Genomic DNA, 26,803 nt, shown 5'->3' on the forward strand with positions numbered 1-26,803 from the left:
TTGAGAGTACATTCTGACGTCCAAGTTTGGGCCTAGTTGTAATAGGACAGTGCTATCACCTAACATATAGACGAATTAGTGGGTATGGGCTTTAATCCACCCACGAGTGGGGACTGCGAAAGGCCGAGTCCGGCCCACCCACGACAAGGGACCGGTTGACATAGCCAGTTCTAGTTGGTCAAGTATGAGCTAGTATATTATGGATCATTTCAATTCAAAAAGGCTACCTAATTTGATACTGTCCACTTTTATAATACTGTCCACTTATATGCCGGATGTGTTGGAGGCCATATAATCCTGTCGCCGCCCAAAACCTGATTTAATAGAGTTGGATGGATCTGGTGCCTGAAGATTCTAAGACCAAGCAATGCGAGATCCGACCTATAAATAAAGCAAAACAGTTATAGGTTATCGGAATGTGAGCAATGAGCTAAAAGCGAGACGAAGTTTCCTTAACTAGAATCCTATGGCTATATTTATATAGAGAAGAGGGTGAGAATCTATCCGATCATATGATCTTCGGACGAGCTGTTATGCTTTTTTTCTTAACATCGCTTAGGACGGTTACATCGTTTTTTTATCTAGTATGTTGACATCGCGCCGAGCTATAATCGTTGGTATTATTTGCCTAAGGTTCGCTTTACGGTAGATTCGGCATGCCATGTGGCACCCATCCAATGGTCGGCCAAGCTGGCAGGCAGGATTTTAGTGGGGCGTCGAAATCAGGCAGATAAGATGATAAGGAATGTGGTTGCATTATTGGATCGGGAAGAAGAAGGGTAACAAAGAAGAGGAAAGCAGAGGCGGGAGCGTCAAATCCAGCACGTCGAAGCAGCAGCAGCAGCAGCAGCAGCAGCAGGGGAAGTCCAGGCCTCGGTTCGCATTGGAGTTGGATGGGCTTCACTGCTTTGAGACTATTCTTCCTCAATGATTATCCTATCTACTGATTCGTTCGTGTGCCCCTCTTTTTTTTGGAGATTGTTCTATGGGTTGATCAAGCTGTTGGAGGATGTATAGCAGAGTAATACGAGCAAGCTGTAGGATAACAAACATATCTCTTTAGCGTTCCATTCCACTACCCTTGTTTCTTTTTTCTTCATTGTTGGACTGAATTTAGTACCGAATATATATATATATATATATATATATATATATAATTTCAATCGATCATATATTTGGTTATGTTTCACTCGAACAAAGCATATATATCATATTTGACCATGATCGGTTTTGAGGCAATTAATTTGCAAGAAGTTCGGAAATAAGTGGTTCGGGTGACCCAAAATTATTCGAATTATATAGAAAGTTAATGGGGCTAGATTTTTACTTTTGCCTTCCACACCCTCCACCGCCATGATGAAGAGTTGTAAAACAATATTATATGTATAGTATAACAATATATATTATGATATGATATGATATAAAATGAAATCATTAAGTTTGTTGGTGGACATTTTGGTCATTAGAAAGTTTTACTATAATGAAAATTAATTTACAACATTGGCAAGAATATTTTTGGAGAGAAGCTCCAAAATAGGATTTTTCCAAGTAGACCTTCTCAGCTCTTTAGCAAAACAAAATAGTTTTCTGATTTTTTACCAAACATCACCACACTATTCAAAAGTGCTTTCTGGTTTTCGAAAAGCTTTGTCAAATGGGAACTTTAGTCATGCAAGACTAGGCTATGTTCTACTCTCTTACATAGCCATAGCTATAGTTTTGAGCATATGAACAAGTTGTTCAATAGAGTTCCATAATAAATTCCCTTCTAGTCATGCTACGGAGCATCCAAAATTAATGCTTTTTTTAATTAATGGAAGAGTTTGGGAAGTCCTGACCCATGAAATCGGGGTAAAGATTGATTAATATACAAAAGTTGTGGCTAAAGGTGGCAATTTATGGCTCGACTCGTCAATCCGATGGAGACCTACTTTAAGTAGGTTTGTATTTGACATAAATGGATTTAGGGCGTAAATAGATCAATATGTCTAAACATGTCTATTAAATGAGTTGGTTCAGCGTTTAAACCTTTGACACTCGTTTAATAATTGGGTCGGATTATGACCCGATTTAACTTGTTAAAAACTCTGTCTATCCCATTTAACCCGTTTGATAAATGGGTTATGGGGGTCGGATCGGATTCTCTGTTTAATAAACAGATCGGATTCAGATTTGAAATTTTGACCTATTACTTATTTAATAAACATGTCGGATTTTGGTTAATGCAATTTAGACCCAACCTGCATCTAATCCGCTCCGACCTGATTGCCACCCCTAATTGGTGCCACGAAGAGTCTACTAAAGGGCTAAGGCACAAGGCAGTTGAAGGAGGTATTGCAAGAACCAGAGACAACCGCTCCGAAAAGCATGAGGATATGTTGTGTCACAGTTGTGGCGGATTCAGCAACAAGATGCGCCGATTACGCTCTTTTCAGAGGCACCTGAGACATAGGAGCTGCTAAGAGCGCCTTGCAAGCTTATGATCTCCAAGTACTCCAAAGTAAACTTGGACTAGTAAGTAATGAAGGATGCGAGGGATTCGGAGTCAGTAGATTCCTACCCAACAAAGAGTAGAGGCATCATAATGGTAAGTGGTCAACGGTTTCCTCATAGGTACCATATGAAGGACAATGGTCTGGTTGGTTCCAGTGGTGGTTCGCAAGATTATCAGTTGTTAAGATCTTCTCGTGAAAGGAAAGCCAGTTAAACAGCCAAATGCACAATTAACTCGACCATTGATGAGAAACTTGTAGCTGTTCTCTTTTTTTTTTCCACCTAGAGGAGCCTTTCCTCCTAATTTTCTTGGGAGAGGAGAAGAGTAAATATTATTCAACTCGCATTGGCTTGTTGAGATGCAAATTAAAATATTTAGAACATGCTTTAGCTGACAAGGGGACGCCACCCTACGACAGTCGGTGAACCTTTTGGTGTCCTGGCGCCCTTCCCTTGGCTTTAATTCGAATCCTCGGTCTTGGGGTTTTTTCGCTGTCCCAAATTGGAATCAGGCCTTGGACACCTACTAAGTTACTAGGAAGCCCAATCATGCTCCCCCTCTGGATGTTTGAGTGAAGTTTGACTGGGACCCAAATCGGATCCGATCCAGATTTTTTTTTTTTTTTGGAAACTAATGACCGGTCCATTTTTTGACTGGTCTCTAACATTTAATTCCTAATAAGTGATTGTTTAACAACCGATCTAGCTATATTTCAATATTCCATTATAAGATGAAAATGCCCCCACTCCTCTGCCATTCCCACCGAATAAGAGGAAGAAAAAGGGGCTCGGGCCCGTGGCCGGCGGTTCCCGAGCCTCCTCCCGTGGTGGGAAGGTGTCGAAGAAGAGGAAAAAGGGCGCCCTCCCGCATCCTGCGGCCGTTGTCAGCCACAGCACACCCTCCTCCCGCGTCTGCCGCGGCCTGGCCCCTTTCTGGCGCCGTCGGCCTCACGGAAGGAGAGGAGTTCTCCGCTGGCCAGCTGCAGCCGCCGCCGCTGGCGGCCCGCCCCCTCCCGCGGCCATCATAGCCCAGCCCTCTTCCGGCGCTGCTGGCTCACGAGAGGAAAAGGAAGAAGAAAAAAGAAGAAGGAAAAAAGAAAAGGAAAAAAAGAAAAGAAGAAAAATAAATAAATAAAGAAAATAAATAAATAAATAAATATTTATATATATATATGAATGAACAAATTAATAAATAAATAAATAATATATTGTAATGAAATAAAATAGTTATAAATAAATAAATAAATAAAGCCGGCGATTTAACTGTGTTCTAAGATGATTTAACTGTATGCCAGGCTAGATTAAGTATGTTCCAAGCTTATTTAATTGTGTATCGAGAAAATTTAACTATGTGCTAGGCCAGATTAAGTGTTCAAATATTGATTAACTACGTGCCAAGCTTACTTAAATGTGTGCCATCCTATATTACCTATTTATCAAGCTTACTAATCTAATTGCAATGATAACTTAACTGTGTTCGAGGCTATATAAATTGAGTTCCAAGCTTACTTAACTAATTGCAATGGTGATAGATCTACTATACCTATTGTTGGGGTTGAAATTTGGCCTGAGGTTGACCATGCTGGAGGAAGCCGAGAAGACGACGGCCGAGATGGAGAAAGAGGGATACCTCCTACGCTCCGGGGTGCCTGCACAAAGCTTTGGCCGGGGATTCCGGCGAAGGCCCTCCGATGGCTAAGTTAGTGTTAGAAAAAAGTTCCTGAGTATTTTTGATATGGCTTATTTATAGTCCACACAAGGGTGCCCAGGTGGCTCAAGTATGGTCCATCCTTATCATGGGAGGAGATGGTCCTGACCAGGTGGCGTGTGGCCAAGGCCAAAGCTCGCTTGAGGCATATGGTATGGGCAGTCCCTGTGCATGGCATGGTATTGGTTGGTGTGGCAGGGTATAGCTTTTGGCAGGTGTGGCAGGATATAGCTCTTGGCAGCAAGCATAGCTGGGGCAATTGCTTTGTATTGCTTACAGAAGGCCTTTCTCTACCCCATTTTTATAGGGAGAGGGTCTCGGTCGTTACCTGTAGTCTTTGGCCGAGTTATAATCAGTTGGCCATTAGTTGAAGGTGGCGTGAACCATGGAGATCAAGGTTGACAGGACCGAGGCCGGCTCGGCCTTCAGCGAGGTCCGAGGTCGGCCTGGCCTCTGGCTGAGGTCGGCTCGTCCTTCGACGGAGTCCGAGGTCGGCCTGGCTCTTAGCGGGACCGAGGTCTGGCCTGCTCGACTCTGAGGTCTGCTCGGCCGGAATTGGGTGGCTCCATGCTGGAATAGGACGATCCATTTTGCCTTCCATCATTTGAGCTTACGGAGGGCCTTTCCCTACCCCCTTTTTATAGGGTGAGGGTCTCGACCATTACCTGTAATCTTGGGCCGAGCTGTGATCAGTTAGCCATTAGCCGGAGGCGGCGTGAATCATGGAGATCAAGGTTGACAGAGCTGAGGTCGGCCTGGCCTCTGGCCGAGGTTGACTCGGTCTTCGACGGGGTCCGAGGTCGGTCAGGCTCTTAGAGGGACCGAGGTCTAACCTGCTCGGCTCTGAGGTCTGCTCGGCCAGAATTAGGTGGCTCCACGCTGGAGTAGGATGATCCATTTTGCCTTCCATCACCTATCAATATCATAAAGATCAGATTATTTGCCACTCACTCATTATTTCCTTTTCTTTCTTTTTCTTTTCTTTTCTTTTCTTTTCTTCTATTTTCTCCTCCCATGAGGCCAGGGGTGCCAAAGGGGGCCGGGCTGTGACGGCTGCAGGAAGGGGCCAGGCTGCGGCGGCTTTTATTTATTTATTTACTTTATTTCATTACAATATATTTATTTATTATCTTATTTATTTATTCATTCATTTATACATATATATATATGTATTTATTTATTTATTTTTCTTTTCTTTTTTTTCCTTTTCTTTTCTTCTTTTCTTCTATTTTCTCCTCCCGTGAGGCTGGTGGCGCTAAAAAGGAGCCGAGCCGTGGCGGCCGTGGGAGGGGGCCTGGTTGCAGCCGGAGGCGGCAGCGACAACTTTTATTTATTTATTTATTTATTATTTTATTTCATTACAATATATTTATTTATTATCTTATTTATTTATTCGTTCATTCATATATATATATATGTATTTATTTATTTATTTTTCTTTTCTTTCTTATTTTTTCTTCTTTTCTTTTTTTATTTTCTTTTATTTTCTTCTTTTTCTTTTCTTTTCGTTTTTTTTTCTTTTCTTCTATTTTCTCCTCCCATGAGGCCGATGGCGCCAGAAGGGGGCGGGCCGTGGCGGCCGCGACAGCTTTTATTTATTTATTATCTTATTTATTTATTTATTTACTCGTTCATTTATATATATATATATATATGTATTTATTATTTATTTTTCTTTTCTTTCTTTTTTTCTTCTTTTCTTTTTTATTTTATTTTCTTTCTTCTTTTTCTTCTTTTTTTTCTTTTCTTTTCTTCTTTTTTTTCTTTTCTTCTATTTTCTTCTCCCGTGAGGCCGGTGGCACCGGAAGGGGGCCGGGCTGTGGCGACCGCGAGAGGGAGGCATGGTCACCGCCTGCGGCGGCTTTATTTATTTATTTATTTATAATATTTTTATTTCATTACAATATATTATTTATTTATTTATTTATTCGTTCATATATATATATATATATATATATATATATATATATATACATACACACATATTTATTTACCTATTTATTTTTCTTTTCTTTCTTTTTTTTCTTTTCTTTCTTTTTTTTCTTTTCTTTTTCTTCCCTTCTACTTTCTTCCCCTCTCGCGAGCTGGCGGCGCCGGGAGGGGGCCGGGCCGTGGCAGCCGAAGGAGATGGCCGCAGGAGGGGGGCCAGGCTGCTGCCATCGCGGCCGCAGCTGGCCAGCGGAAAACTCTTCTCCTCCTTCGAGGCCGGCAGCGACAGAAAAAGGTCGGGCTGCGGCGGGCGTAGGAGGAGGGTGGGCCTTGACCGGCGACGGCCGCAGAATGCGGGAAGGTGCCTTTCTTCCTTTTCTTCAGCACCTCCCCACTGTGGGGGCATGTGGTATTTCCGACGGCGCGGCCGCGGGAGGGGACGGTCAGGGTCGGTGGCTACCGCAGCTGGTCGTTAGCCTTTTTTTTTCTTCTTCTTCGAGGAATGAGAAATTAGGGTGGGCAGAAGTATTTTCGATATTTTTATTTAAAATAAAAAAGGCTCAAGGATCGCAAATTAAACTTGGTGAAATTATTGGGCCGAAGGTTTTAGGACGGATCAATGGAGACTTTTTATTGTACCAAGATCTTTGGAAGGGATGGGAAATTAATTATTCTTTTTTTTTTTGTTTGGAATCAGATTATAAATGTATACCATATCCGATTTGAAAGGTCCATTGGAATAGAAATTTTAGCTGTGGTTAAGATCATGTATGATCGAGAAATACTAATATCTAAGACATAAAAAAACAAAAAAATACTACTACCAAAGATAAAAGCACTCGACATCCCGACGTCGGTCACCGAGAAGCGAGCAGCAGCCGCAGATGGTGAGGCCCCTTGCTTTTCCCTTTCTCTCCACGCTCTTCGTGGTGCTCATGGTCGGTACCGACTGCCGTGGCTTCGAGATCAAAGAGGCCACCATCGATGGCATTCAGCAGGCTTTCAAGGAGGGCAGTCTCACCTCCAGACAGCTGGTGGAGTACTACCTGGACCGGATCCGGGCCCTCAACCCGCTGCTCCACGCCGTGATCGAGGTGAACCCCGACGCGGTCCGGCAGGCGGACCGTGCCGACCAGGAGCGGCGGAGCGGGTGTCACCCGGGCGGGGGCCTCCACGGGATCCCCGTCCTCCTCAAGGACAACATCGCCACGCGGGACCGGCTCAACACCACCGCCGGCTCGTTCGCCCTCCTCGGGTCCGTGGTGCCGCGCGACGCCGGGGTGGTCCGGCGGCTGAGGCGGGCAGGAGCGGTGATATTGGGGAAGGCCAGCCTCAGCGAGTGGGCCCACTTCCGGTCCTTCGACGCCCGCAGCGGGTGGTGCGCGCGCGGCGGCCAGGGCCGGGTGAGTCCGTAGACTCCACCTCCCGCTTCTTTTTTTTTTTGTTTTTTTTTTAAATTTGGTTCGGGGCTTGAGGAAAAATATTGTTGGGTGCAGAATCCATACGTGCTATCGGCGGATCCGTGCGGGTCGAGCAGCGGATCGGCAATAGCGGCGGCGGCGAACATGGCGGCGGTGACGCTGGGGACGGAGACGGACGGGTCCATCATCTGCCCCGCGGCGTCGAATTCGGTGGCGGGGATCAAGCCCACGGTGGGGCTCACCAGCCGGGCCGGGGTCATCCCCATCTCCCCTAGACAGGACACCATCGGGTAAGCACGGATGACGATAAAATATCGCAATTAGCCCGGAACAAGTCAAGAAAATTGCTAGGGTTTAACAAATGCAAGACTTGCTTCCTGATTAAACTTGTGCATGGAAACATAGCCGGTATGTACTTTGGGTCAAGTTGGGAATTTGGTTAAGAAGGTTGGGTTGGAAAAAGCTAATGCGGCATTTAATCTAACCTAATCCAAGTGCTTATGAAGCAAAACAATAGCATAGATTTAATTCAAGTTTTGCAGGGGCCACGGACTATTTCATCAAATCAAGAAAACCGTTCATTTTAAGTAATCTTCCTTCTCTAAGAAACTAAATGTTAAATGTATGGTTAATTATATTTTCTTTTTCTTTTTATCCTGGTTAATTATTATTCATGTCACTCATTTGAATGCAGACCTCTTTGTCGGTCGGTCTCAGATGCTGTCCATGTGTTGGAGGCAATTGCGGGTTATGACCCGAGAGATGAGGAAGCAACCCTTGCGGCATCAAAGTATATACCTCAGGGTGGTTACAAACAGTTCTTAAAGGCGGAGGGGTTGAAGGGCAAAAGATTGGGAATTCTAAGAGCCAGCTTCTTTGAATTTTCTAAAGGATCTGTCCGTCGGAAGACTTTTGAGGAGCATTTCAACACAATGAGGTGACTTCATCACAGAAACACCTAGAACTACTGCATCAACCTAGGCTGCTAACTAAATTGATCTGGAAATAGTCAATTAACTAAGTCTACATTTTTTTGTTCTTTTTCTTTTCGGTAAGAATGATGAGAGCTCCATCGATCATTTCAAAAATATCATACATAGCTACTTGTGCCAAACACTTGGAGAAATATTCTCATGAGATACAATAAGAATACCAATTTTCACAACTTTCGTTAGCACGGGCTTCATTAAAAGGAGAGGAGATTCACAAGGTTATTTCGATATTATGCATGATCCGAACATTTTTGGATTTTTTTAAATACAAAAAGCTAGGTCCGATCAAATTTAGTCAAGAACTATTTGATATAGAGGCAATTTACTATGTATTCGGTTTAGATCCAAACTAGAGGTGGTGTTGTGAACCGGAGCTAATCCGAACTTTGACCTGGTTTACTTGGTCTCCAAACTATACAAAAACCTATGACGTTGCCTTTTCTTTCATTGTTTTTGAAGAATGATTTTCTTTATTACTATCATATATATGGATATATATATGCTTTTCTAACATCTTACAAAACATTTGGTAGAGAAAAGGGAGCTATATTGATTGACAACCTTGAAATAACAAATTCGAGCATCATCCTTGACCAGCAAAGTGGCGAGGAGGTCGCACTATTGGCTGAGTTTAAGTTATCCTTGAATGCTTACTTGTCAGAGTTGTCCTATTCGCCTGTTAGGTCTCTTGCAGATGTAATAACCTTCAACAATGAACATAGTGCTGAGGTAATGCAAACTATATATATTTATATATATATTTTATTTCCTATTTCAGATAACAAAACTTAGGTTTTACTACTTTTTAAATGTAGGAAAAGATGGAAGAATTTGGCCAACTTGTTTTCTTGGCGGCTCAAAACACAAGTGGGATTGGTCCTGCTGAGAGAAGTGCAATTGCTAAAATGACTCAACTCTCCAGGGAAGGTTTGGAAAGATTGATGATAGAGAAGCAATTAGATGCAATTGTGACACCTGATGCAAGAATATCCTCCGTACTTGCCATTGGTGGCTACCCAGGCATTAGTGTTCCTGCAGGATATGAATTAGATGGAACTCCTTTTGGTATCTGTTTTGGTGGTTTAAAGGGTTCCGAACCAAATTTAATCGAGATTGCTTATGCTTTTGAACAAACAACAAAGGTCCGCAAACCTCCATCATATAAGCCAGGAAAAGGACATTAATTGTTTGGGCTGTGTTTGATTCATGAATAAGAAAAGTGGAAGTAGACACTATGCTTATCGGCTCCACAAATTATGTTTATTTATGTATGGCAATAATTTCTTATTTCTGTGTGGCATAATTGAAGTGCTGTCTGGTTGATATTTTTACAGTAAGATTGCTATTTGAAGTAAGATGGATAAATGATGTGTTTACTTTTATCATCTATGACTCTACTTGGTATCTTTTCTTATGTATTTTATTTAAATAAAAATCGAAGCAGCCAATTACTATGCTAATAATATACATATGGCTGTATGAAAAATTATTATTGCTCGTAGTCCAACTGGAAATCATATTATTCCTAAATATATCTAGTAACTTGTTCTTCAAAAATAAAATGGATTATGATATATTTGCCTTTGTCACTTGTCTTTTTTTTATTGAAGAAAATATTCGGAGGCTTCAATCATATTCACGTTTGTCGTAAGGATGGGTATTCGTTGCTTATAGTCTAAGTAGAAATAACACAATTATCTTACCCATTCTCAGTAGAGCTTCCAGGTTGCAGTACTGCTGGCTAGTGACTGTAGATTAGGAAACATTCTACTAAGAGGATCATCGCAGTCCCATACATCCATCAATATTCCAGGAGGTCCATTGTCCATTACTCGGCAAGAACCAAACTTTCTGGGGCTCAAGACTGCTGGCTAGTGACTGTAGATTTGGAGCATGCCAATTTTGCAAATGACCCATTTGCCAAGAACAGGGTCTAAAATCCACCAACTTCGAATGGAGCTCAAGACTGCATTAACAAGGGTTAAATAGCCTTCAATAGATAGAATTATCCTTTTTCTACATATCAATTTGTTAATTTGCTCTTCTTAAAGTTAATTTGGAATCCAGTCATTAGGTCAAAGGAATATAGAAAGAACTTCAACTTAGAGACGAAGATCCTCAACTTTTCGGGAAAAAAAAATTGTGTCAGAAGATGCTAATATCCAGTGATGTGGCTGGGGCCACTGCCAGAGATTCAGAAGCATCCTGTTGGAGTCTAATACATCAGCAATGATGATGAATAACAAGAACAACATTTAACCCCAAAACCTGTAGCTTCAAGCCGATTGTTGAGGAAACTCCGGTTAACTTTATTGAATGATTTTGGGGTTATACTCTTCAAGCCGATAATTACATTTTTTTTTTTTTATCTAGTACGCTGAGATTGCACCGAGCTATAATCATTTGTACTATTCACTGGAGGTTTTTTTTTTGGTTGGATTTTGACCCATATAACTAAACGTGGGTGGTTATTAGTTGGTTATAGTAATCACTTACGAAAAAGTTTTTGCTGCGTTATTCTTGATGCTTATAAGGATAACACAAAATCAGTCTCCATCGCCGTGTATTTTAACAGGAAGAAAAAAATAAGATTTGATTGTTTAGATTATCCATGGATTCAGATTACGCTACTCTTTTCATTATTGTTCATAATCTTATTTACAGCTTTTACACGTTCTACTGTTGATTCGGTGCGCCATATGTCCCCCATCCATTGATCGGCCGAGCTGGCACGCGTGATTTTAGTGGGGCGTCGAATCCGGGCAGATAAGGTGATGAGGAATGTGGTTGTATTATTGGATGCGGAGGCATATCTCACCAGAGATTGAGAAAATTTAGTGGAAGTGTAAATCAATCATTGACACTTTCAGAGACAATGTACAACAAGTTCAGTGTGATTGGCATCAATCACGTGTGTATGTGTCAAGGTTTTAGATACGTGCCAATATGTAAGACTAGAGTGAGAGCGATTTGCAAATGCCCATCCTTCTTTCAGTATACAATATTTTGGGAAAACCAGAAAAGCGCTGCTTCAACATGAAGAGATATGCTGAAAGTAAAATTTATGTAATATAAAATTTTGGCACGATTATTCCTTGACAAATAATTTGAGCTAAGTGTCTAAATAACTTTACAGTATCACTACAAGCTCTTATGCCTGAGATTTTAAATACTAGCAGGGCCATGAGGCATCCCCCCATACATCGTCCAAAGTACTGATTGGTATACGAGAAGCACTGCTCCAAGAAGAAACCAATACGACCGTATTCGGCAGTATTTAAATTTAATGCTTCTAACAGTCATCCATCCTGTATGGTGTTTTTCATCCGGGAGCATCCACCTCCGAACTTCCTCAAGGTCAACTTCGATGGTTGTCAGCTATTCGACATCTCGGTTCTCGGTGCGAAGCTGAGGGTTGCTTAAGCGGGCCTTCGTCATGCCCAACGCGAGTTACGAGCTAGCTCTATCATCCTGGAAGGTGACTCGGCCACAGCTATCAATTAAATCCGGGAGGTCCAAGGGGCAACAGATGCGAGCACCCTTTGCTCCGAGATATTTGGACAATGTTGAAGGAGGGAGGGGCCTTACAGGTCAAGCATGTCTTCCGAAAAGCCAACGGAGCTGCAGATTGGATGGCTATTTATGTAGCCAGTCATTCCGGTGGTACCTTATGGGTTGGAGATGAAGAGTTGCTCTAGGCACTCCGAGGCATTTTGTTTTCTGACTTTATTGGGTGCATCCGTACTCGCTAGATATAACCTATCCGCTTTAGCAAAAAAAAAAAAGAAAGAAAAGAAAAGAAAAGAAAAGAAAAGAACAGTCATCCATCCAAAATTGAATCATATGCACTCTAATTCGAGTTAAATCATAAGTGGTTCCAATTGAAGATTGGCACTTTTGACTTCATCTTTCTAGTATTCAATTTATCTATGAACTGAAGACAATTATTTAGAAGATGCGATACAAGTAGGTATATATGTTGGCATAATTAGAAAGTTATGTTGCTATACGCTATCTAGAAGCATGCAAATTAACTAAAATTTCATCTCCACATGTTTTAAGATGCAAATACATGATTGTGATTAAGATATTCTAAGGAAGCAATGTTTGAGAAAGAGTGCATCTCAAGTCTCAACCCTCTGACAAACATTTTAAGCCTCTTATTGGATGAATTCTCTATTAACATGTGACCCTCGTTTCCATCGAGGGACTCTTTTTAGGTGTCCATATCATTAACCCCGTTCTCCATTTCAAGATACTTTATTTATTTCCTGGTAACCTCTTTTATACTAACACATTAGGCTTCTTTTGTCATTAAAATATCCCATGATTCCCTGCGAAAGAAACCCATGTCCAAATCTCCCAATAACAATAAAAAAAAGCAAGGAGTATGTTTCAGTGCCAACAAGAGATCCACTTTGCAAGATGACATTGCCCCAATATAAATAAAAATTAAATCTAAAAAAAAATCTAATCAAATGATTCTAAATTCTATTAAGATCACGCTTCCCAAATCACAATATCCACATCCACATCTCCCTTCCGGAGACCATCACCCGCGGTCCAATTTGGACTTCCTCGCTCCCACCGTCAAACAACGCGTGAATGCAGTACACACCAAACGCGGCCACGTTCAACCGATCCCCACCGTCTATTTTGGAGTCGGGGTTCCGGGTCCGCGCACTCGCGCCGCGCCCACTGTCTCCCGAGTCCGCGCGCGTGACAAACGAGGATCCAAAAACCAACTCCCTCCCATATAAAAGTTAAAACTCTCCTCTCCTCTTTACTTCCCCTCCTCCAGGCCACGAACCGAAAGGGTCGTTACCGTTCCCCTCCTTCGGATTGAGAGATTTCATCCGCTAACGTCCCAACTAGAAGTTGAGGCTCCGTTCCTTATCTATCTTCGAACAAATTATTTCTATCTGCTCTCTCTAGGGCTTCTCTTCCGCTTACTTATCCTCTCGGACCCTGCGGAAATCCAATCAGAGGCCTCCCGGCGCATCTCTTCAAAATCCTTATCCGAACTCTCGACCTCTCTTAGAGAGAGCCACCCCCCTTCGTCTTCTATCTTCCTCTCTCTTTCTCCATTCCTCCGCCTCTCTCCTCCACAAGCTGCTCTTTTTCTTATAATTCCAAAAGTGGCCCATTGAACCCTTGAATCGCTCGGAAGCGCTGCTGCCGTGCGATTCCAGCCCGACCGAGGATTTCATTTGGGTTCTTGCAGCTGTTTGTTGTCTTGGAATTATCAATCCCTGATAGGTGGATAGGTAGATATATTATAGATAGATAGATGACGTTGACTCTGGACGCGCTGATTGGGATCTTGGGGAAGCCCGCCGTCGGAGACGGCGTCGCCGAGCTCGCCTTGGTCGCCGCCCCTCTCTGGATCGCGGTTCTTGTAGGGCTTTTTGTCGGTTGGGCGTGGAGGCCGAGATGGGCCGCGAGTCTGGTTGGCGGGGAGAAGGCCAGCCTGGGTGGTCGCCGTCTGCCCCCCTCGAAGACATCGAGCGTCGATTCTTTGAAGGCTCAGCTACCAAGTAGCATCAGTTCTCCGGTTTCCGGCAAGAGTTTTGGAAAGGAGGAGAACATGGCTGTGGTGAGGTAAGTTGGTTAATCAAGGGTTTTGATCTGTCTTGAGCTTATGAGATTGCTGGAATTATGGTTTGCGATTGGGGCGTTTGATGGTCGTGCATTACGCAGTCCTGCAGATGGAGAAAGTGAGAAATTGGCGGTCACGGAGGAGGATTTAGAGCACCTCTGCCAGCTCGTCGAGGTGACTGATGGGGGGCCGGTGTGGCACAAAATGATGGACCGGTCCTTGCCGAGCATGAGCTATCAAGCATGGCGGAGAGATCCTAAGGTATGCCCCCTCACCTAAGCAGGTTTCTCATTAAGAGCAGTTTCAATTGCAAAAGTGGAACTGTCTACTTCTGCTTTAAAGATTTTATATGCTATGTCTCTCGTCTTAGTATGATGACTCTGGTATTGAAGCATTTGTTCAATTCATGCTAGGTGGGTCCTTCGCAATATCGCAGTAGAACTGTCTTTGAGGATGCAACGCCAGAGATTGTGAGGGACTTCTTTTGGGATGATGAGTTCCGGATCAAGAATGGATGGGATGACATGCTTCTCTACCATGAAATACTAAAGGAATGTCCGAAAACAGGGACGGCGGTAGTTCACTGGATTCGAAAGGTGCGACCTCTTTCATGAGACTTCTTTGGATGCTATGAATCAGGGCTGCTCATTGTGTTTGCTTACGTTTTTTTCTCTTTTCGCTCTCCTGTTATGCAGTTCCCCTTCTTCTGCAGTGATAGAGAGTACACTATTGGCCGCCGAATATGGGACTTGGGAAGAACATATTACTGTGTGACAAAGGTAAGGAGGGTAATGGATAGTAAAGTGCATCTGCTTTAGTTGTTTTCTACAGATTCATCATGTTCAGATGCTTTTATCTTTTTCTGATGGAAATGTTCAGATGCCTTTGTCTTTCTTATGGAATTCATTTCTTAAAACATGAGATGAACCGTAGGGTAGTTTATCAATGGAAATGAAGAAAACTTGGTTATCTGATGAGAGTATGTAATGGTGCTTGAACATAAAAGTTCGATTAAATAGAGTATGTATAGTTTGTGGTGCTTACAGTAGGATGCAAAAGATGAATATGATCTAAACTCTGAAGGAAATTGCTTAATTGCATATTCTATACTCAGCAATTCTAGAATTACTGCTATATAATTTTGTTGTTCCAAATGGTTTTGTGTTCATATCGTCTTTAGATGGATAACATGCAAAAAATTTTCTCGAGGCACATTTAGGAGTTGTTGAGTTTCCTAATTTTGGTACAGCTGTTTAACATGTAGCTAAAATTGAGTTAGTTTCAATGAAAGTATTGCTTAACTGCTCTAAAAGTCCTTTTTAAAAAATGGTTCCACTTCATCATACCTGGGAATTTAGGTTAAGAATAAAAGAAGGAATACAAGGAAGTGTTGTGAAAATTTCCTGCATGTATATCTGAGAACGAAAATCTCTTTCATTTTTTTCTTTGGAAAAAGAAGATCTTATGTAGTTTAAAGTACAGCCATTGAATTATTTGCTTGCTCCCTAAAAATTGTTCTGTTGAAACTTGCATCTCCATTCTAAACTGAGTGCACTAAAGCAACTGCTTTCACTTTGGCAAGTCCTTGCCAAGTTACTGCAAGTGCAAATCTGCAAACTTCCACAGTTTATTTTATTGTTTCACTCACAGTCGGTTAATCAAACCTTGAACATCTAAGAAATTCAGTCACCATATTCTGTTTGGCTTCCCCGTGCTTACTGCAATATTAATATAGATCATAGAGAGAATTAACCTTGTTAGAGGAAATTTTTAATCTTTGCATCCGTTAGATCATTGTTATTATGATTCAAAACATTATCCTATCCTTAAGTATGCCACCAACCGTGCCTTCTCAATCTGCTGTGTCAGTCTCTCTTTTATCAGCATGATCCTTTTTTTGGCTTTGAGAATTTAAAAGCTTGCTTCAATGGACTAAAATTCCTATGCCTTCTGGACATCTTCTTTTCATGAATGCTATATAATTCTCTCTTGATCCTCCATAGGCATGTTTAGATTTTCCTCCCCTTCTCCTTATCCATTCTAAACCAATAATACTTGATATGAAAGTTGCTTCCTGCTCAATGAGTTGCACTGCTTTAATTTAGCTGTGCTTTTGACTCGCTGACAATATTATAGATTTGAGACAGGCATTGCCATATATTCTGCTGCTTAAAACTTCTATAATTTTGGTCAAATATGTTTCTAGGGCCCGCTTCTTGTCTGACCAACAAAGTTTACGGAATCATTTTATTTCAAAGTTCTAGCGTCATCTGGCTGGTATATCTTTGATGCTTGTCCAACCATATGCTCTCTTCCCTCTAACATTTTGTTGTGTAGAGGTGCTATCAGAGATTGAATCTTCATTTGCACTGGACTTTGTTTGCATTGTCCTGCTAGAGACGATCACCATCATTTTGTCGTCTAATTTACTAGAAGGTATAAAAACCAAAGAACTTATGTGTAAATGAAAATAACAAAATGAAGCAATGTGTTATCTATTGCAAACATGAATTGGGCATGTCTGGCATTTGAATTTGCTACTAGCAACAACAGATCTCACTTTATCTTCACATGTTTTATATACTTTTTGACCATTCTATTGTTTATTATCTTTAGAAATGTCTAATATCTGGTCTCATGTTTCAGGGAGTGCCATGCCACTCTGTACCTAGACGCAACAAACCCAGGCGTGTTGACTTATACTATTCCAGCTGGTGCATTCGTGCAGGTTTGAAGTCCATTCTTGTACTGTTGTTTTTCTTCTTCCATAAATATATGAACCGACAAATGCCTCATAAACTTCTCTAGAGCCTTCTGAACAACTAGTGTATTTACTATGTTACTTGTTAACAGTTGAGTCAAGGAGAGGGGATGGCCAGTTGACTGCCTGTGAGGTGTTACTGTTCCATCACGAGGACATGGGCATCCCAAGGGAGATAGCAAAACTGGGTGTCCGGCAGGGGATGTGGGGTTGTGTTAAAAGGATTGAACCTGGCCTGCGCGCCTACCAGATCGCCAGGAGGTCTGACGAGCCACTATCGCGGAGTGCTGTTATGGCACAAATCAACACCAAGCTCAATGCTGATGATCTAAGATCATCAGAAGTGGGCACCTGTTCATCCCTGGAAATAGTAGAAGCAGAGAAACAGAAGCATTGGGCAGGGAACATACCCAAGTTCCTTGTAATTGGGGGTGCTGTGGCCCTCGCATGTACTCTCGACCATGGCCTGTTGACCAAGGCAGTCATTTTTGGAGTGGCCAGGGGGTTTGCGAAGCAAGGAAGGAGATTGTGAGATGGAAATAAAGTAACGAGGGATCCATCCAGGCATCTGTGTCAGCCAGGTGCTTGGTGTTTCCAGCTTCACCAAGCTACCCATGTCATCCAACGGGGATCACCGATCACAACAACTAGATTTGATAAGTTCTTTCAAATTGTTCCCGGCAAAGTTGACATGATTGTATTATTTATCTAATTGAAAAAAGAATCTCAAATATACGCCTTCCTTTCTATAATCCAATCATTTTCTTATTTCCTATTTACTATGTCACATTTGCAGTCACTTGTGTATGAAATGGAACCAGGTCAGGGTTGTTTAGGTCATTATGGGTCTTCTTCTTTCTGACCAGTGCTGCAAGAACAGGCTTTGACATGCATGGTTTGTAAACAAAGATATCTAGGCCTGCATCAAGTATCTGCTATTTGGAGTCCAGTATTCTATTTGTTATAGTATGTTGCTTTTCCTGATTCTCGGGACAACCTTCTCCTTACAAGTTGGTTCAAAGCCTTGGCGCCGCATCCTACAGGGTATCCAACTCCTAGTAAATAAGCATTCTTCTTTGTTTATATATGTTAAATTGCAACAGGCTCTGATGTCGAAAACAATTTCTTCCTTTCTTTTATACAGCCTGGTTTGCCTTGTGCAATTATATTGTACCAATAAATAAGCTGGATGAAAAGATAAAAAAAAGCATGCATAATTCAGTAATTTCTGTTTCTTCCTCTAATAGATTGCAATTGAACTCAGCTGGATCTTTTTCTAAAGAAAATGGAACAAAAATTGCAGCTTGTGCAGTCCAGAGAACCTGATATCGTATGAATTGGTACAGGCATAAAGTAGCGGCTTGGAATCTTTCTGGTTTTTGTTATAAGCTGGAGAGTTCAGCTTGATAATTCATCATGGATGCATCAACAGTTTGTACCTGTCCTATTTATTCAGATAATTCAGGAATGATAGCGTGCATTTCAACTGCACCTCGCATGCTGGAGGGGATCCAATCAACATAAAATAGTAATGCCAATGAATTTTTGATATAAATTAAAATGTTTGGCGGGTCATATTCCATCTTTTTTTTCTAGACCAAGCAAGTTGTCTTTCCTGAGACTTTGAGATGTACATCTGTCGTTCCGAAGCTAATTTTTAGTTTTGCAGTTTCCATTGGGGATTGGATTTATTCTTTTTTGTCTATGATGCTTAAAAATATAGCTTAAAAGACTCATTTGGTCCACCGAATTTTTTTTATCAAAATATTTTTTTAAAAAATATTATGTAAATAATTTTATCATGTTTGATTGATCACGAAATCGTAGCACGTTCTATAATAATTTTTATTTGGTTGAACACCTACATTTCTTAAAATATTATATAAAATATCTATTATATCTATCATATCTGAAAGATAATTTTGGAAAACAATTGCAATTCTCAACCGACAGAAAAAGTGTAGCTTTTTCATATCCTTCATAATTTTTTATAAAATATAAAAATTTTATTTTCATAAAAAATATTATTTTTTATTTTTGAAAAAAATAATTATATATATATTATATTTTTTTTGTTGGCCATTTTCTTTTAATGCGCACAAACGAGTCTAAAGTTGGAGCGTGGCGGCAGAGCCTGTGGTGGGTCGGGTCATCTTTGGATGTCGAATTGTTCGAGAAGTAATCAATTTCCTCCATGTACGCCGTGAATGGACAGCCAGAGCCAATAAAAATGTGATGGTTTTTTCATCTCGCAATACACATTTATGGGAGAAGTAGGAGTTTTTATTCTAGTACCATGGTGCTTATGGCCACTCACTTGGCTGCCAGCTGGAAGCACTCTTAGATGTTAGAAGCTAATTATTCCAATAACTTGATTAACTTCTTACAACAATGACGACCCAAGCGGCTGGGACTCGGGCAGGCATGGACAAATAAAAGCCATTATCGTATTCTGACTGCTAATAACAGCCTTTCCGGGGGCCATGATAACATAAATGATTACATTATTGAAACAATGCTATTTGATTACCATCATTTCCCAAACCCATGCATCTTCCTCTCTTATTCTCTAAATCTCTAAATTTTTAGGATATATTTAGTTGAAGAGAGTTGGATTGCGAGAAAAAAAATGAAAATGAGCGCTTCTCGCTCCGATTGTAACTCACATTTTTATAGTGATTCTAGAGAAATAAGAATGCTCCAATCCTCATAAAATCTAATCCGAACTTTTTTCTATTATTCAAATTTCATTCCTAGTTTGATTCCAATTTCAGTCATGAATGAAACACATCAGAGGCTACTTCGATTTTATATTCGATCCATTCCGATTCCGATTCCGATTTCTATTGCAAATCAAATACATTCTTATTGCCAAGGTGTGGGCAATAATATTTATTTTGAAGAGAAGAACAAATTTAGAGATATTGAAACACTTTCTTATGATCCATAATTAGATTGATAAAGCAGGATTTAAGCATCAGATATCAAATAAATCAGGATTTACTTTCAAAAAAAAATCAGGATTTAAGGATCGGATATCAAATTAGATGCGCCCCTAATTTGCGTGCCTCATGAGCCCAGTCGGGCGACCGAATCCGAATCTAGGTCAACCCCCCTGGATCCGAGCCGATCACGAGTCCAGGTCTCGATCTGACATCGACCGAACCGGATGTGAATCACGGGCACAGATGTCATCTGACGGTGGAGATAGCAGCTAGGGCAACCCGTGCGTCCTTTCTGGTTCCCATTTCTTCCTCGCCCGCCGCTATATATTCCTTCGTGAAAACCCTAGTCCTGTCTCCTTTCGCTCACCCGCCTCCCCTCGCAGCTGCCGCTCGTCACAGCCGCCATGGGTAGAGTGATCAGGGCTCAGAGGAAGGGTGCGGGTTCGGTCTTCCGCTCCCACACACACCACCGGAAAGGCCCGGCCCGCTTCCGGAGCCTCGACTACGGGGAGCGCAATGGCTATCTTAAGGGCGTTGTTACGGACATCATCCACGACCCCGGGCGCGGCGCCCCGCTGGCCCGCGTCACCTTCCGCCACCCCTTCCGCTACAAGCATCAGAAGGAGCTATTCATCGCCGCCGAGGGCATATACACGGGCCAGTTCATCTACTGCGGCCGCAAGGCCTCCCTCATGGTCGGCAACGTCCTACCCCTCCGCTCCATCCCCGAGGGTGCCGTCGTCTGCAACGTCGAGCACCACGTCGGCGACCGCGGCGTCCTCGCCCGCGCCTCCGGCGATTACGCCATCGTTATAAGCCACAATCCCGACAACGGCACCACCAGGTATCCACACCCGCCAACCATCCCTTTTCTTCCTTACTTAATTGCTTCTGTTTTGGTACAGGGTTTCTTGATCTAGGCTTAAGGTTTTGAATTTTGGTTCCAGAGGTTGGCGATCTGGTCCCTTCTTTGGGTCCAAGAGGATAGATCCTTGATTAGGAAAAACAAAAAAGACCCGGGGGGGGGGGAGTTTCCGGATTTTTGTTACCGATCTGTGCTGAAGAGTTATTTTAGGTAGTTTAGCGTGCCTCTTGTTCCTGACTAATGATTTGCATCGAATGTGAATCTTTTGCTGTTTTTGTAACGGCGATAAGTAGTGATTTACATATGAATTGCTATATGAATTTTGGAAGAATGTTTCGGTAGTTGAAATCACGTCTGTAGGCTGGTTTATGTAAATTGCTGCTATTCCGGTGTCAGATATGCTTTATAATTTATATGTTTGCCATATTAGATTCTAGGGTGATATTATTTACTGAGTCCAGTTATTCTTGAATAACCAATAGTAGGATGGTTTGTTATGATGGAAGTGCAAATTAGAAATTTCAGATTAGAAATATATGATTACATTTGATATCAAGAACTATTCAGTCATTCATATAGATTCATAAGCTTGGCGAGCTGGAAGGCCGAAGATGACATTACAGCAGTTGCACATGTTGACTTGAATAGCTCTAAGGGCTGGTGCCGGAAATGCATGTTTGTCTTGTTAATTTTCCTGTGAAGATTTCCAATCTTTCCTGTCATACTTCATACAATACAAGCATGTTTGAGGGACTTGTATGGATTTCATTTCTTCATTTGATAAGTTTTGAATGCTTCTCTATTTTTTTTATACAAAGTTTCTTGCTGTTAATTGATTTCTGTAGATCATTATTCTGACGAATTGTTACTTATGCCACCATGTATTTCTAGCCTGCTAGGGAACTTGGATTCATCCATTTACTGGTGTATTTCAAATATTTGTGTAGCTAGATATCCATGTATTGATTGTGAGGCAAATACATGGACTTGATGAAACAATTTTAAAGCTTCCATTGAGTCTTAAGCTCCAGTTGATTGTTATTGCTCAGTTTCTTGAGCTTGGTCCTGCCTTACTAGGAAACAGAACCTACAAGTATCTTCTATAATATTCAAGTTAGGAGTCACATCAAGGTTCGCCGTACCGGTACCGAACCCCGTACCGGTGCCGCATTACTATAGGCGTACCGAGTGTCGGTACAGTACCGTACGCTCGGTACCGACCGTACCGACATTGGTGTACCGATACCGGTACCCATCGGTACGGGTACGGTACGCTCGGTACCGACCGGTACAGCGAACCTTGAGTCACATGATCATGATTTGGGTTTAGTGCAGCGTCGGTAAAAATACATTACTAGGGAATGTCATAGAGAACATCTGGATGTAGTTAGAGAGTAATTAATTAACAAAGGAACATTGGGTTGAAAAAGATTGGGCAGACAGAATTGTTAATGAAACCTTTCACAAAAAGGGTGTACATGCATAACTATTCATGATTCATTCATGGAATGGAGGAATACAGTGAGATGTTAAGACTTCTAAAAAAAGAAAGAATCTTATTGCATCATATCATGATCAAGAGAGGCTCAGTCATACGGGTGATGTGATAGTTGGAGTGGGGAACCCGGTTGTGTCTTTGGGGTTGGTGGTGGGGGGGGGGATGTCGAATAATGTGATTTCACTTTTTCCCTAATTCTTTGTGGAATGGTATTGAAACTTTAAATTTTTTGGTAGTGTATCTATTTGGATGAAGGTTACTTTGTCAGGCTGTTGAAAGTGAATCATTATCATGGTAGCTGTTTCCTTGGTAAAAGAAAGCTTTAAGAATAATTAAGACAACTATTTAGAACCAGACCCCTTTTTTCCTGGTAACTTTTCACTTTCATTTGGTATCTCCAGTCAGAGAAGATGGTGAAAAACCCTACCAAGTGGCTCAAAAGAAATTCTGTTTTTACAGTTGATTTGTTTTTTAGGACATATAATATTTATGTATGTGACTTGTTGGGCCTCAACATGTTTTTTTTTAACTTTATGATGGATGGCATGGAGTAAATAAAGAGGATGTTCATACATAGTAGCTTTCATTCTGCAAACTGCATGTAATTGTCATTTAGGATAGTCTGCGTTATGGAGTCATGATGCTGCATCCATTTTAGTGCATGCATATTTTAGTTTTATGTATTGTCGATCATTGTTCCTGTCATAGTGTCTTTATGCCCTTTTTTCTGTTTTCCAATTATCTTTGTCAGAGTGATAAAATATGGTAATTTTTGTCAAATTGAAGTTTGACCTAGTTTCATCACAATCTGGTAAGAATAAACCCATGCACAATCGATATGATCCATTGATGCACATGGTTATACATTGGTAGCTCCTAACAATTGGCATCTGTGAAACATGGAAATTGTCAAATTTTATGCTTTGGTGGCTTCTTGTTATAAAGTTCCGCATCATGAAGTTTTGTGAAAATGATTCTTTAATGGGGCTATACAAGAACTGGAGGGTGTTGTGGTTGTCAGAATAACGAAATGAAATGGGACTGAATTTGATTTTGGTACTCATCACATTCACTGCAGTTTGGAGAAACATTATGAGTTGCCATTTGAGAGGATGTATGTAATTTGCTTTTTGATGATTCTATCATTCTGCTGGTATTAGTCATCGTTCTATTGGTATTAGTGATCACCGCAGTTCCGGCGACAATGAAACCCATTAGAGCAAAGTAGGCTGTTTTTCTGTCAGATGTGTCTGTGTATGTTAATTTATATTTTTATACCAAGTTGTTGGTTGACTCTGATCATTTCAGATTCTGTATGTTACATTTTATCTTTTTATCATTTGCTGTCATATTGAAGAAGTAAGTTTCGCTTGCTATGCAGCATGATGTACGCAATCTACTAGCTAATGTAGCTTCATGATGTTTGGCTAATATCAGTGCTTATTCTGCAAGTGTTTGATTTTTACGTGTATGAAATCCTGCTCAGATAAAGACATTCACTTCATCACTTGGGCTATATATTGTGAGTTGCTAGCACATAGTGCTGCCAGATGTTTTGCTGAATCATGGTTGGGCCCCTCTAATTGGGATGCTGCTGCTAAATGTGAGAGAGTGCAAATTTTTCTTTTCCTTTAGTCATGTAACTAAGTCCTGCTGGCGTACGTTAGGAATTTCGTTGTAATCTTCTGGGTGTTATACTTCTTTTATGGTAAAGAAACTTTGGAATTCTTACAGCAGCTCTGTTATCCAACCTGCTAGCATGAACCTATGTGTAATTTTTCTTTAGTCCCACATACTTTACAAGTATTAAATGACTGATTTTATTGCTTGCCGTTGTCCTTGCAGGATCAAGCTTCCCTCTGGTTCTAAGAAGATTGTTCCCAGTGGCTGTCGAGCAATGATTGGGCAGGTCGCTGGTGGTGGCAGAACTGAGAAGCCCATGCTCAAGGCTGGCAATGCCTACCATAAATTCCGTGTGAAGAGAAACTGCTGGCCAAAGGTTCGTGGTGTGGCTATGAACCCCGTGGAGCACCCCCACGGAGGAGGAAACCACCAGCACATTGGGCATGCATCCACCGTTCGTCGCGATGCCCCACCTGGACAGAAGGTGGGTCTCATTGCAGCAAGGAGGACAGGTCGGCTCCGGGGGCAGGCTGCAGCAACTGCTGCCAAAGCAGAGAAGACCTCTTAGGTTGCAAATCCTCTTTCCAATTGCTTGTTATATTTTTGGTTTTCTCAAGGAGTATTTAGTTAGACTACAGACTTAATCCGGCAGTTTTTTCAGTAGTTTATTGTGTCATTTGATGCAATTATGAAGACCTTATCTTATTTTGGTCTGTATTTGGATTTGGATTATTTTTGGGTGAAACTCAAGAATTTGTGCTGGCTTTTCTTTGATTTCAATATATTTATCATCAGTTTTTTCTCTCTATTGTAAGTCTGATCGCTGGGTCAGTTTCATGCTTCGTTTAGTAAATACGCTTGTCTTGCCCAGCCTTGGGCTGGAGACGAAACAGGGAAAAGAAAATGGGACTTAATATCTATAATACACGTAAGAAATTGATAACAATATGCAAAACCTTTACTGTGTGGTTTGTAGCATAACACCAAATTGAGTAGCAAACAGGGAAAATTTGATAATTCTATTCTATACTGAAGTGCATCACACTTGCAGTTTCACGACTCTGGGTTCTGTTAATTTTCCCTTTTATTTTATTTTTTTATTAGTAGCTGTGCTTTTACTGCATTTATGACAGAGGAGCCATTTCTTCTCTACTTGGTGATATACCATTTTATTCCCTTTAGCAAATACCGTGATATTCCTCATCTCCCCAATACTTTATGTAGTTCCTGTGCAAATTAGTCGTGAAAATTGTAGATGAAAGTACGTGTTCCATTCCTCAAAGGTTTTATGAATTCATGTTTGCAGTCATATCAGCGTCTGAGGTTTTCTTTTTTCTTTTTTTTGGGAGATAAGGGAAGAAAAAGGGACCTTCCCACAATGGAGTGTGGTTGATGCAAGCCCATACTTAAATAGGCAGTCTAATCTATAAATTCTAAAGAATTAAGTCTAATCCTATAAAAATAGCCGAACAGGTATGTTTATATCTAGGTATGGGACACGTTTCTGCAGACAAACTGAATAAGTGCTAAGGGAAGTTTGTTTTCAGTGGGTTCAGTCACCTGGCTTTCCCCTCCCATGGGTTTCATAAATTTTGATGGGGCAGATAGAAGAACCAAGAGCGATGGTGCTGGATTTGTTGTTGGAGTTTTTTTTTTTAAATATTGCTTGCTGTCTTTTTTGCCGAGCATGCTGCTGGCGAAGGATTGCTGTTTGCATGGCCATGGACTACGGATTCTCTCAGAGTGTGGGATCTGCAGTGTTGATGAGACGATACCATGCGGTGTTTCAGTGTGCATGGACGAGAGTGACTTGGCCACCTTTACGACTAAAGGCGGTTAGAGCGATTTGTGCAGCTTACTAGATTTGACTGGCAACAAATGCTCGAACTTTCAGTGAGTATTGCATGTTGCCGAAGCTCGTGGTGGAGAGCACTTGGGCACAGGTGGCGGAGATCAGTCATATTACATCAGCAGAAGGGCCTTCGATAGCACTGGATATCTGGAGTTCCCATCTTCCTCCGGCAGTATCCCGTACGGTGTTCTTTACCTGGGAGTTCCTACCCCTGAGCTTCCTCAAGGTCAATTTTGATTGGTCTGTCTTGGATGGAGATACGCGGGGTGGTGCGGGGTTTGTTATCAGGGAGCCGAACGTCAGGGTGATGGCAGCAGGTGGCTGTCAACTATTTGATGTTTTGTTCCTGGTGCAGAGTTGAGGGTCGCATGGGCAGGCCTTCGACATGCCCGGCTAGCTTTGCGAGCTCAGTCGGTCATTCTAGAGGGCGACTCGGCCATAGTTATCAGATGGATCCAGGGGGTCCGAGGGGTGCGGGTGACGACCACACTCTATTTCGTGACATATAAGCCATGACGAGGGATGGAGTGGCCTTTCAAGCTAAGCATGTCTTCCATGAAGCTAATGGGGCTGCGGATTGGGTGACCGCCTATGTGGCCGGCCATACGGATAGTACCATGTGGATTGGAGATGGAGAGTTGCCTAGGGCATTCCGAGATATTCTGTTTTTTAACTTTATTGGGTGTATTCATACTCGTTAGATATGAATCATCCGTCCTATAAAAAAAATAAAAATAAAAATTAAAAAAAAAGGGATTGCTGTTTGCATGAAAAGGTCAGGAGCTGGCCGTGTTTATTTAAAAGAGGATCCTAAGATTTGTGATTAGCCGGATTTAGAAGCGATAGCTTTGCTTTGTTTGCTCTACGGTATGGTAATGATATGGCATTGGTATGGTAACCTATATATACTGCAACTCATAGCATCAAAGAGAAAAAACAAAAATTATCAGTATTGATCCATATAGGTCGGTATAGTATTGCTATGGCCATTACATTCCAGTATCAATGATTTCTGTATTGATGCTGATTTCATGTCAGAACGTTATGATACGTACTAACCTGTGTGGTTTTAAAACCTTGTTCTCTGGTACTATATTCTGGATTTTCTACGCTAGAA

At 41.5% G+C, this 26,803-nt stretch overlaps 3 protein-coding genes across 3 annotated transcripts; all 3 read left to right on the plus strand.

Annotated features, from left to right (window-relative positions):
• Positions 1-6,189: 6,189 nt before the first annotated feature.
• Positions 6,190-9,925, plus strand: LOC120107536 (putative amidase At4g34880). The gene is made up of 5 exons (XM_039120848.3): positions 6,190-7,533; positions 7,627-7,841; positions 8,246-8,488; positions 9,077-9,272; positions 9,359-9,925. Exons 1-5 carry the CDS (start codon positions 7,015-7,017, stop codon positions 9,725-9,727), a joined length of 1,542 nt encoding a protein of 513 aa, XP_038976776.3. The 5' UTR covers positions 6,190-7,014; the 3' UTR covers positions 9,728-9,925.
• Positions 9,926-13,318: 3,393 nt separating this feature from the next.
• Positions 13,319-17,678, plus strand: LOC120105888 (uncharacterized). The gene is made up of 6 exons (XM_039118638.3): positions 13,319-14,144; positions 14,244-14,403; positions 14,556-14,738; positions 14,838-14,921; positions 16,789-16,870; positions 16,996-17,678. The coding sequence occupies exons 1-6, from the start codon at positions 13,834-13,836 to the stop codon at positions 17,433-17,435; spliced, it is 1,260 nt and encodes a 419-aa protein (XP_038974566.3). The 5' UTR covers positions 13,319-13,833; the 3' UTR covers positions 17,436-17,678.
• Positions 17,679-20,177: 2,499 nt separating this feature from the next.
• On the plus strand, positions 20,178-24,642 carry LOC120107540 (large ribosomal subunit protein uL2). The gene is made up of 2 exons (XM_008786885.6): positions 20,178-20,692; positions 24,057-24,642. Exons 1-2 carry the CDS (start codon positions 20,253-20,255, stop codon positions 24,400-24,402), a joined length of 786 nt encoding a protein of 261 aa, XP_008785107.1. The 5' UTR covers positions 20,178-20,252; the 3' UTR covers positions 24,403-24,642.
• The last annotated feature ends 2,161 nt before the right edge of the window (positions 24,643-26,803 follow it).

The sequence above is a fragment of the Phoenix dactylifera genome, chromosome 6, assembly GCF_051530095.1.
Source record: "Phoenix dactylifera cultivar Ajwa chromosome 6, Ajwa_hap1_PhDact_Kaust_v1.1, whole genome shotgun sequence".
In the NCBI taxonomy this organism is placed as follows: domain Eukaryota; kingdom Viridiplantae; phylum Streptophyta; class Magnoliopsida; order Arecales; family Arecaceae; genus Phoenix; species Phoenix dactylifera.